We start from the raw sequence: 16,687 nt of genomic DNA on the forward strand, positions 1-16,687 counted from the left end.
TTTGGTTTTTTTTTACATGGGCAGGCACCAGAATTGAACCTGAGTCTCCAGTATGGCAGGCAAGAACTCTGCCACTGAGCCACTGTGGCCCACCCTCTCTGGTTTCATTTTGACATTTAAATCTTAGATCTATTTGCTGTTTTTCTTGGTATAAAGTATGAAGTATTGATCCATCTTATTTTTTAAATAGATTACTGAGTTCTTCCAAAACTATTTATTGAGTACTCCATCTTTTCCTTACTAGAGGTTTTAAAGGATTTTAGCCTGTTTCTCAGTAACTGATATAACTAAGAAACAGATAATTTAGTTGGGTTAAATAAGATTTGAAAACCCATTGCACATGATTGCAGTAGTGTCTGTGTGTTCACGTTGTATTCAACAGTTGGAGAACATACACATCTTCAAGCAAATATTACACTTTAAAGAAATTGATTCCATGGCAAACCATCAGTATAGCCTTAACGAGATTTGGTACATGCAGAGAAGGAATATGTCCAAACTCATTTTATAAAGTAGCAGTATCTTACTCCAAAGTTAGTACAAGGCAGGATAGTGCAAGAAATATAAGGCAGTCTCATTCATGATTATATATACTCATAATTCTAAAATAAACCATTAACAAACGAGAATCCATATTGAGTACTGAATGAATCCAAACGAGTACTATATTTTTTAAAAAGTGACACAATATTGAACTGCTTATCAGTCCCTTGTGGAATGTAGCAAAAGTAATTCTCAGAGGGAAATTTATGGTTTTAAGTTTGTTAGAAGAGAAACTGAAATTAGGACTTGATTTCCAATTTGTTAGAAAGAGATCAGAATAAACTCAAAGAGAGAAATAACAAAGACAAGATTAAAAATTCACAAAGTAGGAAACATTCACTAGAGAAGATTATGAAATATAAAATAAAATAGGCAAACTTTTGAAGATGTCCATTGAAATAGAGAAAAGGTACAAATAATTTAGTAATGAAGAAATAGACATAACTGTGGGTGCAGTAGAACTTTAAAAGGTAATCATAAAATTGTGACAACTTTATGGAAAGTTTAAAAACAAATTGGACAAAAACAAAACAAAAACAGAATTGGATAAATTTCAAGAAAAATACTAGATTTCAAAATTACTTAAGAAGAAAAAATATTTGAGTAGTCTTATAATTATTAGAGTGATTTGAATTAGTACTTAACCTCCGTCTCCTCCTCTCCTAAAAATTGTAACTAATTAAAATGGGAAAGGTACCCAAAAAATCCCTACCAGGCTCAAATGGTTATGTATACAAGTGGCATTGAGCATCAGATAATTCCAAGTCTAAATAAATCCAGAGACTAGAAAAAAAAAGGAATACTTTTCTCAGTGGTTTTATGATACTGATTTAACCGTAGTACTATGATAAGATAAATTGCAGTGCTATCCTATGCATTTGTGTATGTACATCATGCCCATGTGTGTTTGGCCCAGGTGTAATATTAAAAATTTGTTGATGTAGTTGAGCGCATTAATAGATTCACAGAGAAAAACCCTTTTATTGCAAAACATGCAGACAGATCATCCAAAAATTCAACAGAGATGTATGACAAAAATTCTTACCAACTAGGCATAGAAATGCATTTCTTAGCCTTACTGGAATATCATGCATGTTGTGAAATTCCAGCAGCATTCTTTTTAATCCATCATGAGACAAGGAAGCCTGCTTCTATTTAGCATTATACTAGAAGTCCAAGACAATAAATAAAGACATAGAAATGAAAGTAAAGGATTTGAAGGGAAGAAGTAGAATTCTTATTTGTAGATATGATACTCTACTTAAATCCAAATAATCTATAGTCAATTTAATAGAAATAATAAAAGCTTAGCAAAGTTCCTAGAGATAAAATAAAATGTAAAAATTAATTACATTATTATCTAACAACAAAATAGGAAATGTAATTTAGTAAAATAATATATTTCATAAAATTAAGATACCTTTGAATAAATCTGTGAGAGTTGGGTGAGAACTTTGGAAAAAGTATTAAACTTTATTCAGAAGACATGGAAGAAAATTTAATAAATGGAGAATATATTAATGAATTTGATAAATGGAGAATATATTAATGAATGGAAAGATCAATATCCTAATTTTCACAAGGTGCCTTGCTCCTAAGCCAGCCCATAGCAGGCAGATAGGGTGATAAACTGGGAGTGTGACCTTGGACAAATGAAGGCATCCCCATTTCTCTGTTTCTGATTCATCCATACGATGGAATAATTACTTCATAATGCTGGGAGGATTCTGATTGACCTCTATGTATAGCTCTTAGTGTAATAATGCATGGCATAGCTGTAGTATTAGCATAGGGCCTAGAGTTTGGACATGTCTTTACTGAAGTAAAAGTCATTGCTTCTTTCTACTTCTAATTATTATTATATAATTCTACGCTTTCTTCTTCTTGCTTCTTACTTCCCTTTCTTGACTCTTTTAAGCCTTAAGATTTTTTTTTCTGTATTACTTTTCTCTGTAAGCTTTCCCATATGGTGAGATGGATGTGATATTGAGAATATAAAAAGCCAATGCGAGTTCAAATTGGTTCCTTTCTCATTGTCAGATTGCTATTGTGATTAAATTTATGACAGGAGAGGTGTTTTGTGCTGCCTTTAAACCAGAGAAGCCCAGTGTTTTAAGACAAATTTAGCCTCTAGTCATACAGGTAATAATTTTGCATTTCTGAATTTGTTTTAATTTTAATGGTTTCACAGTTTATTATGTGGGGATAACATTGCCTTAATTGTAATGGCAGGCTCCTTTCATAAATGCCTACAACAATGAATTATCTTCAGGCTAGCATTACTGTAAGTGCTTTTAATTCTGAGTCGTTAATCTCCATCTTTTATAGCTTAGGAACTTGTTGATATGCATCTTTAAAATAGAAATTTAGTACTACCTACAAAATACCTTATTCCTCAAGTAGTGGTAGTTTTTCTCGATTGCTGAGTTAAGAAGGTTTTATTGGGTTTACTCTTTTTTTCGTATTGTATTTTTCTTTTCCTTTTTTCTATGCTTGGAAATACAACAGATATATATAAAACTAAAAAGAGAGAGAAAGAATCTAATCTGAAAAATTCCTTAAAATGGTTATCACCTTCTCATTCAAAAATATAATATGCTAAAAATAATTGAAACACCAGTACGCTGTGGGTTCCCTTATCATGCTGACTCTCAGGATTTCCTGCTGTGCCCGTGTGTGCAGAACACACACGTGTGCTCACACAGGGAAGAGTGTCAGGGCAAACTTCCCCGCCCTCTAGCTGGTCCCATTAGTTCCCCCTGTTCATGGTTTGGGTCGTTTGTTTCATGGTGGGTGGCACTTGTTTTGAAACTGTCACAGAAACACTACTTTTACTAAATCCTCAGGTCGCATCCGCACGAGACGCCAGAGCTCTGGGAGCACCACCAGCGTTGCCTCCACACCTTCTGACAACCGAGGCCGCAGCCGCGCCAAAGTGGTTTCGCAGTCCCAGCGTAAGGAGTACACTTCATGCTCTCAGTTATTGCAGTTTTGTTCACCTGATACAGTTGAAATATTCACAATATGGAGCTTAGCCATTATTCATTAAAGAATTAGTGTGTAAATTATACATTGACTTCATCAGAAAAACCCATTTTTGCGGTGCTAAGATACTGTGAGTAAGCTTGGTGTGTCACATGAGCTGACAGTGGAGAAGTGCAGGAATACTTGTTTCTTTTCCAGGTGGTTTTAATTTTCCATCATAAGCATTAAACATTAAAATGTAGTTTCTCTCCTTCTCCTCAAGTTTCCTAAATTGAAATATATTTGGACTATGACCCATTTTTCTACTGATAAGGGTTCCCTGTGATGTAATTTAAGAGCAGTACCTGGGGAGATAGCTATTAATGCCGAGTTCAGATTCCAGTGATAATAAGTAAATCCATTCAAAGCTCTCACCCTTAACCCTCTGTTCTAACATTTGCAGCCTGCTCCTCCTTTCTTGCCAGTGTGGGCTTTTGCTTTTCCCAGCTGCCGTCGCTTCCGTTATTGTTTCTCTGTGTATGTTAAACCGAGTAGATGCTTTGTTAGCCTCGTTGGGAAAGCAGCAACAGCTGGAATGATTTTAGTCTGATTGCTCATAGCATCCAGCCCCCAGGTCTCACTTTCCAACTGCACAGAACTTCGAGTATCCTGCTTCCTTTTTCTGCATGCAGAGTGGAGCAAGGGTATCAGAGTTCTTGTGGGCAGAGGAAGCAAGGGGAAGGAAGAGTCTTCCTCTTGCTCAGGAGCTGCATGTGTCCCCAGCTTCTAGGTGCAGCACTCCTTGACTGGTGGACTTCTGCCTCCTGGTGGCCCAGCAGCTGGCTGCCTTGTATGGAGAGCACTCAGGCTGCAGTGAGACCTTAAGTTCAGCTCCTTCTGAATCTGGAGGCTTTTCCATGTCCAGTCTTCATCTTAAACATCTCTCTTCTGAAAAGAAAAGGGAAGGATAGTCATATTGCTGCTGAACCTTGTTATGGGACAGGTTGTGTTGTGTTGGGTAATATGTAAAAAAGCGTGGGCTCCAGTGTCTGGCAAACCTGGTTTTGCATCCTGGCTCCCATGAGGTTGGGCCAGTTCTTTTAACCTTTGTGGGTCTTCCTTTCACTCTCTGTAAAATGAGTAATAACATGTCCCTTCTCAGAGGGCTATCTTGTAGATTTAATGAAAAATGAGAACCTAACATGTAATGGACAATCAGTAAGCTGAAGCAGGTTTTATAGCCATAATTGCTTCAGATCTGAAGATTCCTACTGTAGCTGAGGTTGGGCAGACTTAAAATTTCCTCCTTTATTTCTGTCTGCTTCAGTAAGTCTAGGAAAGAAGGCTGAGGGGATGTAAAGATAGACAATGACATGGAGCTGTATGGTGATAGTTATAAAGATCGGCAAGGACAGCTGGATCGATTTACTATAGAGCTCACCTGGATTTGCATTCAGATCCAGTGGCAGCTTGGAGCCCAGAAGTTTCAACCTTGGGGACAACAGCATCTTAGCTTTGGTTATTCTGTGGAACCCTGGGGATCCCAGGAATCACCCAGAGATATAATACTCTGGTCATGACCTGGTAAATATGGGTCAGATCTTTAAAAAAATCATGGCAAAAAGTGTTCAAGACTTAGCACAGATAAACCACTCTCATCAAAGTGAGTCTGATAGTGAATGTCTAACCATTTAGCTGTGCAGCATTACCTCCTCCTTAAGAGGATGACGATAGCATTTGACATTTCTTTATATGTTCTGTGTATGGTTTTGGCTTTGGCCTCTGCAGGGTTCCTAGCCCCTAAGTAGGTAAGGGCTGTAATTCTCTCTTTATGTTCCAGGTTTGAAAATCCATGCTTAGGAGCCAATGAAGATTAAAGTCCTTTCTGTATTGGGGGGTAAACGGGGTGATAGAGCCTTCATTCTTCATTCGTATAAAAACACCACACCTGGCCTTGAGGTCCCACTTTTAAGACTGCAATATTACTTTACTTGCACTAAAAACCACCAGAAACAATCAAGCCTGGATCTTAAGTTTACGCATGTAAATTAAATGTTTAAAAAATTATTTTGATAAGAGGTAAATATAAGCAAATTTATATACATTGGAAATATAGAGATACTAAAATTCATAGTCCTACTTTAAGAAAATTTCATCAAGTATAGGACCCTTAACAGTAGACATATTTTAAATATTTGAGGACTGAGGGAAGACATAGAATGTTCAGGTGTAACTAGTTTCAATTCATTGATGCTCATTGAGCACTTACTGTATGATAGGCACTGCTTGGGGGTAATGATAATGGAGAGTGAGAGCTAGTCACTTGCCCCCACCATTCAGAGCTGGAGGTCAGGCACTGTCATACTCTTCTCTGCATCTCCTAAGCTTAGCACTGGGCCTGGTATATTGTAAGTTCAGAAAAAGTATTTCTTGAACAAATTTAAAATAAATGCTAATATAGCTTGATAAATAGAAAACAAATATAAGTATAAAAGTAGAATAGGAAGAACAAATCCTAGGGGAAAAAAAGCTATTTTGCTAATGTGTTTGTGAGCAAAACATTTGTGCTGTGTTGCATGCTGACCTTCTGTATTGTCTTATTGTCTTTTAATCCACTTTTTGCCTGTCCTTTGGTCTGCTCTCATAATCAAGGATCCAGATCTGCTAATCCTGCTGGTGGTAAGACATTTCTCTTCTTGCTTTTTGTTGTTGCATTTTCCCTTACCCCAAATTCCTTGCACATATTAAATTTTCTCTTTAATATGAGCTTAATCTTTCTGTATTTTTTCTATGTATTCAGAATAGTAGAGTTTGAAATGGATTTCTTTTCCCTTATTATTATATAGCTTAATCATTGTTTATTGGTGTACAGTGATACTCAGATTTTCTGGGCAGAATTAATTGGTCCTGGGACAGATCTTCATGGTAATGTACATTGGTGCCTTTTCCAATGACTTTTACTTTAAGTTTTAGTAAAATCATTATAAAGTATTAATTTTTATGAGTAGTCATCCAAGTGATTGATTTAAGTAATGGTAGTTTTTAATGTGCACACACACATGTAATTTCCAGGTAAGTGTTCTTTTCAAAAGTTTTCCCCAAAGTTTAGGTCACTCTTCTATGGCACAGAATAGTGTGTACTTCACATTTTAGGTTTTTATTGCCTTTTTTTTTTACTTAGGAAGACCTGATGGTCGGCTCTTCTGACTGCTGTTCTGATGTATTGCCATAGTGCTTAAAATTTTGCTTTCACTGAAAGAATTTTTTTTCCTTAAGAAATGTTTATATGGTATATAGCCACTTAGTGATAGAATTCTCACCTGCCATACTGGAGACCCGGGTTCGATTCCTGGTCCATGCACTTCCCCAAAAAACAAACAAGCAAAAACAACAAACAAAAAATTAACAAATGGTGCTGCAATAATGGGATGCTCACATGGAAAAATAATGAAATGTGGCCCCACCATATAATATACAAAAAAAAAAAATTATCAGCCATATTTTTTTGTTTCTAGTTTCTAATTTTACTTCATGCTTCTCAGGGAATATGGTCTTTGTGGTTTCTGCTTTTGTAGATTTGTTGAGCTTTCCTTTGAGGCTTAGTATACATTGGTGTTTGTAATATTTCATGTGTTGAAAGGTGAAAAGAGCATGTATTCTATTTGTTGGGTTTATTATGTGGCATCGGTATTACATATGTATCTAGATATATGATGTAAATCATCATATATATACTAACACATATAAGTACCGACTAGATCTATAAGTACTTGATCTGCCACTCTCTAAGAGGTATATTAGTCTTGTATTAGTCACTAGTCTTTCTGAGAGCTATATTACTAATTACAGCTTGTTCCATTTCTCCCTATATTTTTAGCATTTTTACCTTTTACATTTCAAAACTATGTTGTCTGGAGTGTAAAGGTCCATGGTTATTAGATCTTCATGAAGAATTATTCTTTTACTAATATAAAATATCCTTCTTTGTTCTAATACTTTTTAAAATTCTGTTATGTTGGGGTTTTTTTAGAGAATATTGTCTCTTGTAGACAAAACGTAGTTGAATTTTATTTTATTATTTTAAGTTAATCTGAAAATTAAAATGAATTTAATCCAGCCACATTTTTTCCTTAAGTTTTTCATTTTGAAATAACCCTAAACTTGCAGTACAGTTGGAAGAATACCGCAAGACCCATACAGAGAACTCTAAGATAATCCCTCCAGACACCCATAGCCACGAATTTTAACATTTTGCCACATTTGCTGTATCATTCTATCAGTTTTCTAAACGTTTGAGAATAAGTGGTATATTTCATGCCCAGCCATATTTTCACATTTTATTCCAGTTATTGATATGTTTGGGCTTATTATTACTATTTTGTTTTATGCTTTTTATCATCTTTCTAGTTATTTTACCACCACCACCCCCAACACATTTTATTCCTTTTGTGATAATTTCTTTGTTCTGTATATGTTACATTTTTATTTCTACTCTTCGAGCAGTAACACTTAAAATTTTTAACATACCCACTCTTGTATAGAATCAGCTAAGAAAATAATGATCGCAGTTGTGACTATTCGTAGAGATTTGTTGTGGATCACAGAGGCTGCTCTTGGTTCTTGACTTGCTCTTTGAAATCAGAAACTGCATTCATTTTGTTGAGCTCCACGAGTAATTCTTCTGTGTATCTGCAATATTCTTTTATGCCCCCACATCTTTTTAAGATTAATATGACCACGAATTAGTAAGAATTTTATTCAAATTAATGTGTAAAATGGCTTCTGAAATCATTGAAATTTATTCCATAGCTCACATTCATTGTTCACTCTTGTTTTGCTTCATTTTCAGCTGGCAGCCGATCGAGTTCTCCGGGGAAATTGCTGGGAAGTGGTTATGGTGGACTTGCTGGAGGGTCCTCAAGAGGCCCACCTGTGACACCCTCGTCAGAAAAACGAAGCAAGATTCCTAGGAGTCAGGGATGTAGCCGAGAAACGAGTCCAAACCGAATAGGATTAGGTAAGGATTCTCAAAGACTCTGGAGCACAATTCCTTACTTGGTCATAACTTTAATTACATTCTTATGAATGCCTCTAATGAAGGAGCTAGAGATCTGATTTGAACTGATGATGTTGTTTGCCTATGTTAAAAGGTCATTTCATTTGGCTTTATACAGATTGTGACATAGTGGGATTTCAGTTAGAGTAATTAAATATGTTTGGGGGTTTACTGTTCAAATCCTTGGGAAGGAATTACATCATTGAAGGTTTTGGCATTTTATAGACATTTTGCATATCATCAGAATTGGGAAAATGGACAGCCCCTCCCTCCCCCACTGACACACACGCATTTAGAAGCAGTGTTGTTTTTCATTTTCCTTTTACTTATTAGCACTAAACAGTCATTAACCTATAAAAATTTTCAAAAGCAATTTGGAAGTATTCATATTTATTTTGATATTAATCTTCTCTAGCATAATTAGTGAAATTTATGGTAAGAGACTATATATGGTTACTTTTGATAGAATTTTATTCAAACATAAAAGCTTAGGATAGATGAAAACCAAATACGCTATTTATTTTAGTGTTTTAGGATTTAGTTTCATTGTAATAATGTGTAGAATTTTAAATTACTCTCAGCAGCTTAAAGACCTAGTAATATGCTCCCTTTTAAATATAAAGGTTAGAAATCATTTATAATATATTATGAAAAATCTCATTTCCTACTACTCTTTATTACCTCTTTATCTACTTTCTAAGGGTAAAAAACCTATCAGTGTAACATCACAGTACTATATTCTTAAGTCCTGTTGGTTTATCTTTCTCCTTTATTCATTTATCTCCTTAACAGATTTTACTGGAATGCTTACTCTCAGGTGTCAGGCACTTTGTTAGGCCTTAGAATTATAAGATACATGGAAAAAGATTTAGCTTCTGACTTCAAAGAGCTTGTGGTCCATTGGGGAGAGATGAAATTACAAGACATTATGAGAAATGCTATGACAGGCCATGTGCTCTGGCACTGTAAGAAAGAATATCTTAGGGCTCCAGCCCACCCCCAGCCTTCCAAGGAGGGATTAGCCAGGGTAGGGACAAGAGGGGAAGGTGTTCTGGGGCGGTTAGAAACATGTGCAGAAGCAACCAGATGAGAGGGAGCATAGTGGGAACCAGGAGTAATTCATTTGTCTCCTGCAAAGGAGATTTACCAGGGTGGGTGGAGGTGAGATGAGGGGTTGGGGGTGTCCAGCTCAGCAAAGCCTTAGGTTTGAGAGGCTAATGAGGAGCATTGGAGGCTCCTGCACCAAGAGAAGACGGGGACACATATTTAACAAGTGGAATAGAAGGGTTGGTTTGAATTGACGTTTCCAAAGGAAGTAAAAAATATAATCAAGCAGTGGTTTTGTTAACTCCACATCCAAATCTCTATTGTAATTATGTAATAACGTCTCTGAGCTGACCAGTTATTTGGGTGTTAATGCAGATACAGTCAGACAAAATATCATGACTGGAATATTTCAGTGTCATATCTGATGCTGTAGCATTGCTGTGTCAGGTTCTGGTTTTGCTTGGAAAATGCATTTGATTTCAAATCTATAATTACTTGTTAAATTTTATAGGATTTTTGTTTGCAGTGCATGTTAGTTTCATACTTTAAAAAAGGCTTTTCTTTTTAGGGATTTTACTTTTAATCTTGATTAATATTTGGAAAATAACCTTATCTCAATTATCTGAAGAACCTCTAAGACCTGGAATTCCATAGACTTAACTATGATGTTTGTATTGTATGTGGTTGACAAAAACATTTTATAAGTTTTTCTAGGAGGTATTATTAAACATCAGTAAGAACTAAATAGCAACATTCCCGTCCAAGGAGTTCTTATTTGGAGCGTTATTTTTGAAAATATTTATGTCTTTGATATTTATTATGGATTTACTTATGTGTGAAGCTGTGAAGTCACCTATATACTTCTGATTAAAGAATATAGTTTGTTTCTACATATGTGGGACTATGCATATATAAAGAAATATATACGAATAAAACATGTTTTTCCATTCTTTATTTTGTAGTATTGCTTAGAGATTCCTCTTTATAGGACATCATATATTTGACATTTTTTTCAGTCATAAATTGTGTGCTAGTGGTATCATTTAGTATATATTGGGTGTATGCTATCTGTCCAAACTTTTGGTTCATTGCGTAGTAAGTTAAAAAAATAATTATTCCAAAAAGGGTAAGCATCTTTTAAAAATATTTTTCTATAAGTGCCAAACTACTTAATTCAGCGGTTTCATTGTTATCTTAGGTAGGCTTGGAATTTGCACATGAGAATAAATTCTAATTATCTACAAATTATATTGCTTCAGCTATGCCATTTTTGGTGGTCGAAATTATTTTTCTTAGCTGCATTTTCATCTTCCATTTGTGATTTTAAAAAAAGAAAGGAAAGCGGGGCTTTTCTTTACCTTTTAAGATTTTTAAGCAAGATAGGGTATAATTCCTGTTAGATGACCAAAAAACAAAATAAAACCCAGTTACTCTATTTTTTCTTGGCAGTTTATTCTTTTATAAGCTGTCCAACCAAACAGATAAAATAAATTTGTGAGTTCTTTCCATTTTTATGTATTTTATTCTGTTTTTGACAGATAATGAAGTCATCTAAAAAACAAACATCTATAGCAGTTAGATTTTTGAAATTTTTTTCAACTTTGCCTTTTGTTTCCTTCTTCTCTCACCCAACTTTTGAAAAGGTCATAAAAAAAATTGGTGTTTGCAGATTGTATACTGTGAATATGCATTTAAAATGTTTTCAGATACTCTGATTTAAAATATTTTGAAAAAGTTAGAAATTAATAATATTCCAATTTAGTTGTGATATTAGACCACTGTGTACAAGACCAAGGCACCTAAACATATAAAGAGACGTTTTGTGTCCTAACTTCTGGAAGTTTTCATTGATCCTCCTGTGTATCTGCTTTGATACGCGTTCCTGTAGGATCAAGGCTACCAAATCCTTTTGTTAAGACAAAAGTCAGGATCACTACTGAAACACCATAAAAGCAGAGTAGAATGTCTCTCAAGAAATGAAAACCGGTCAGATTTTTTTTTAAGGTTTCCCAGCATTTCATGTAAGCACAAGACTCAAGGGCTAACTAGGAAACTACTGTTAGAAAGTTCAAAGAGCATGTGTGTTTTCATTGTTTCTTCCTCTTGCTATGCCTTCTTCTTCCTAACATATTCTGACATGAAACTTAGTTTGAGCACTTAATAAAGGCATAAGTTGATTTTTCATATTGTTTTTCCATTTTACCATCTCATTGATTATTCTTAATTATGTTTACTATAGTACTTTATACCTTTTATAAATTATATGTTTATATTATAGTCATACTTATTTAAAATCTCCCTTTTATAGCTTAGTCTTTGGAAGTGATATTATGAGTGAGTAGATTTTTTTCCTCTCATGTTCTAAATTATCCAACATTTGAACTGTTGATATCACTACATAGATGTCCTTTAATGAAGTTTGGGTCAACTATTGGATTTTCACAAACCCTAACAGAAAGAATTATTTATTATTATTATTCCTCCTAAGTTAGAGGAACTGGTCAGCATGAATTGGTGAATGAACTCTTTTTGTGAAATACCAGGAGGGTAAACTTTATTAAAAGTATTGCATATATTAATTTAAGATCATATTTCTTTTTCCCTATGTAGTGCTTTATTGTCTTCACAAAGCAGGCTCAGTCAACCCCCAGAGAGAGGAACTCAGAACTCCTTCTAAAAGTATATTATCTCACTATGTGTCCCTGTCATTTTAAATAAAATAGTACTCTTACCTGTTCCTAATTGTCCTCAGGAGAGGCTGAGACTCAGGCTGAGTGGCTGACCCAGTGAGTCAGTCAGCATTGGACTGGAGAGGTCATTTCATAACTTAGAATATGGCATTTATCTTTTAAGAATGAGAAATACTGTTTTTAGTTTTCAGGAAATTTCTCACATACTGGTGGGGTCAGTAGATACTCAGTTTTTTAAACATTTTGTTTAGCATCTATCACTTTTGCCCTCATTGTAGGAACTGTTACCAAGAATTGCTGATTGTATTGCCAGCCACTGCTACTTACATTGAAAACTCAGTGCCTCCCTGTCACAGTTGCAGAAAGTTCAGGAGTTTCTAGTGATCCCCAAATCAAGCCCTGATTTGACAGACTGCTCAGACTGCATTCCTGTGCCTGACCTTTCCTTCCAGGGCAGACCTAAGCATTCGGGCATTACTTACACACCTTTTGGGTCTAATTCAACTCCAGCACCGAGTAGCTGACCTCAACAGGAAGCTAGTTTGCTGTCTCACTTCCTTATTTTTCTTTATCAGAGAGTTTCATGATTCTGGTTTGTAAGAGTCTTGATACAGTTTGACCATAAAGTAAAATCTACCTTTGCTTTGAGATAGTGGGACGTGCTCATTGTGACATAGAAAACATAGCTGTGTTTGCATCAGTGAATCAAGTACATTGTTTCCAAAAATCTCTGAAAAAGCATTTCTATCTAGTCCAGGTATGCAGTCTTTCCAAGTATTTTGCCATTTTTTTTTCAAATTAAATTGACAAAACAAAGTCATCATGACCTTTTTCTGAGCTTCACTACCCGGTTACTCTTAGACCTTAAGGCTGTTCATACAGGTCTGTCTCCTGTCTCAGAATTTTATAAAATGAGAACAATAAACTTTATGCAGATAATCCTAAAGCCATTGGCTATCCTTAGGGCAGTAGAAGGGTCTTTTTACACAAGTAAAAAGTATGTCCATCCACATAGTATGGACTCAAAGTTAAGACTAGGTTAATGCAGGTACCTCGAGTAGGGACCAGAGGCAAAGCTTTTTGGATTCCTTTGGACAAGCTGGGATGTGATGTTAGACCATAACTAAAAGGATAACCGTCCTAACTTCACATCTTTTGGTCTAAATAATTACGTATCTATGTTTGAAACATCCACACATTTGTCCAAAATGGTCAGGTTCTCTAGTTATATTGGCCCTTATGACTTTTCTTTGTAAAGAAAGAGAAGTGAACCTTCTTTCTTTTATTAGGTAAATTCATGGATTTTAGTAACTAGAGCCATTAATCTGACTGTATTTTAATCCAAATTAGATTCTCTTTTTAAGAACTAAGGGTGTATGAAAACAGCTTTTATCTTATGTCCTCTTGTAGAGAAGTTTGCTAAAGCCATAAGAACTGATCATATCTAAAAGGCTTTTGATCTTTTATTTTCTGATGCCAGTTTATTCTTTGGAACACTTTCATTTCTTATATTTAGTTGTCATTTCACCCACATACTGAAGTTTGCAGCTTTCTGAGGCAGCAGACATAATGGGGTTTTTGTCCAGACCCTTTCGTATTGGCACACCAGTCAATAGACCCCAGCACGGAGAGGCGGCCCAGCCATCAGCACACGTGGCGCGGACTATGTCATAATTACATTAAGGGATTGTGACTGACGTTTTGTGAGTGTTTCTGTCTTCATTAAACTTGTTCACCTTCTCTGAAACCCCTCATGCTGCACGCTAGCACGGAGCAGCCGTATCCCTCGACCCAGCATGAGTCAGGGGTGCAGCCGCGATACGAGCCGTGAAAGCAGCCGAGACACGAGTCCCGCTCGGGGCTTCGCCCCGCTTGGTGAGTACACACAGGCACTGACTCTCGGAGTAAGGAGTTCCTTTCCCTGCTCCACGTGCTTTTTCAAGACACTGCTTCCCCTGCTCTACTGTCTCTGTGGCCCTTTCTTCCTTCTTTCCTCTTCCTTAGTTTCCCTCTGTTGTCCCCCTCTGCATGCTTGAATTTTAGCAGCTCCCAATTTTCATATGTTAGAGGCAAAAAGCACCACTTCCCTATGCGCTGTTGTCATGTATGACCCCTCGCAGCAAGTCACACCTGTCTGTGTGCGAATTTCTAACAAAAGGCAAAACTCAGCCAAAGTCAATAGCTCCTTAACAACACAGTTAAAAAAGGTATCCTTGGCCATTGAATGTCTCCAGTTTGTCTTTAGTGTTACCAGAGATCACTTCATATGCAATTCAGCCCACAGAAGAAACCTAAGTGAATTATGACATCGTGAAGATATAGTGTTGCTCTGTAAAGCATCATGGAGAGGTTAGCCGTGTTCTTGTTCAGGAAATCATCTGAAAGCTTCCTTCAGAGCAGTCTAAACACAGATTTGGACAAATTGCTTATATGTATAACACAAATGTAAAATGTGATGACATCATTGGTTATTCAGATATCTTTATTCTCCCTGGGACCCAATAGATTATTTAATTTTTGCAACATGATGCCATTCCAGGGCCAAAGCATTCAAACATTTGGATGTCATGGAGTACTGTAAGTGGCATGCCTCAGGCCACTGGCCGGTTGCCAGTTGGGGTGCTCCCTACCCCCATTTCCCTCCTCACTTCTTTCCTTTTTTCCCTACATAGTCAGAATTGTATTTTAACAACTTCAGGGTTTCAAGGGAAATAAGACAAAAAGAGAAAACTTTGTCATTTACAGAATGTTATATTTACCTTTCTTTTTTAGTTTTAACAGTCCTCCCTTTCTCTAAAATGAACATATGATATGACTTTTTATCTAATGCACATTGTTAGTCTCCAGAGCCATCTATCCATGCATAACTTTTATAAAAAGAAATATTTTGTATATGTCTATAATCATTGTTTAATTCTTTGGCATAAGTGCTGTACTGATGTGTATTTTCCTCTTGATAAGTATAAAGAATAGAAATCATTTTATAATGATTAGGCTGAGACCAGAAATTATCATGTTGAACTATATTGTTTTGACCATGTTATAGTTAAGTAACTGATCTTCTATTAAATATAAAAATGTCACTATAGAGGAGGAATGTTAGATCAAAGCATAAGATGCTCATATTTTCTTCTATCTCTCTCCTTCTAATGTCATACACTTCTATCATCTTTTTTTCTCCCAATCCATAATAGTAATCAAAATCTAGGAATATTTCTTTATGACTGATTATCCTTTTTGAGGTTCTGGAAAGAATTGACAGATACAGAAGCCCTGTGAACGTTAGGTGGCTCACTTGGTCTGTGAGAAGATGCCTGTTGTGAGACGAGCTTGACAATGTGAGTTGGGGCAACTCATCCAACTCCCCTCAGCTCCTCATGGCAATCGGAAGCAGTAGATCAGAATGCTCAGTAATGGAGGTGTGACCATGATTTTTTTTTGTGTGAATGAACTGGTGATTTTTCCTTTTAAATTAAGGCTGTATGTCTCTGCCTCCTAGCTCATTATTTCACCTTCCAACAGCCTGTTATATAAATGAGCAATTCATTTCTGTTTATTGATTATTTTGTCCCATAAAGGCAATTCATTGTTTTTATTTCATACCTTCAATGTTCTGGAATTTTGGGTATTATCAGTGGAAGCAGCCTTTGTAATCCAGCATGTGGTCTCTAGAGCACACAAGGTGTGTTGAATTCTTGAGGTGCTAATTGAACACTAATTGATCTAGTTTGATGGTATTTCACTTTCTTTGGTTAAATGACTCTGCTAAATTGTCTTAGTGAAGACCCAAAGTGTGGAAGTTCAGAATTGCTACTACTAAGGCAGATGATACAAGTATAGCTGTTTCGTCTTTCCTGACAAACTCTAGCATCAGGAGGATCTTCTTTTGTTATCAGGGCAATGGTTAAAATCTTTGGGAATAAAATTTTTTTTAATTAAAAAAAATTTTTTTAAGGAGTTATGGGTTTACTGAATAATCATGCATAAAATAAAGGATTCCCATATCCCACCCCACCACCAACACTTGCGTTGGTGTGGATAATTTGTTATAATTGATAATAGCACGTTTTTGTAATTCTATTTTTTTTAGCAGTAGTTACAATTGTTACAGTTGATGAAAGACTGTTAAAGTAGTACTGTTAACTATTGTCCATAGTTTATGTAGGGTATTTTCCCCCATATTCCCAGTCTATTATTATTTTTTTCATGCATGTCTTTATTTAATTACTTATCTACACTGGATAAAGGTGGTGTCAGTCACATGGTTTTTACAATCACACATTCACAAGATAAAAGCTATATAATTATTATCAAAGATCATGGCTATTGGATTCCAGTTCAACAATTTCAGGTATTTCATTCTGGCTTTTCTAATACATTAGAAACT

At 35.7% G+C, this 16,687-nt stretch overlaps 1 protein-coding gene across 10 annotated transcripts in view; it reads left to right on the forward strand.

The window, feature by feature from the left end:
* The window catches only part of CLASP1 (cytoplasmic linker associated protein 1), a 316,174-nt gene that overhangs the window by 224,274 nt on the left and 75,213 nt on the right, over window positions 1-16,687 (forward strand). For 4 of the 10 annotated variants that reach the window (XM_077153517.1, XM_077153519.1, XM_077153520.1 and 1 more), the window contains 2 exons: window positions 3,390-3,497; window positions 8,357-8,524. In XM_077153517.1, the coding sequence (XP_077009632.1) occupies window positions 3,390-3,497; window positions 8,357-8,524 (276 nt within the window). Of the gene's footprint in view, window positions 1-3,389; window positions 3,498-6,159; window positions 6,187-8,356; window positions 8,525-14,067; window positions 14,176-16,687 lie in introns of all 10 variants that reach the window. The other 6 variants (XM_077153515.1, XM_077153516.1, XM_077153518.1 and 3 more) reach the window with 3 other exon arrangements.

The sequence above is a fragment of the Tamandua tetradactyla genome, chromosome 3 (assembly GCF_023851605.1).
Source record: "Tamandua tetradactyla isolate mTamTet1 chromosome 3, mTamTet1.pri, whole genome shotgun sequence".
NCBI lineage: Eukaryota > Metazoa > Chordata > Mammalia > Pilosa > Myrmecophagidae > Tamandua > Tamandua tetradactyla.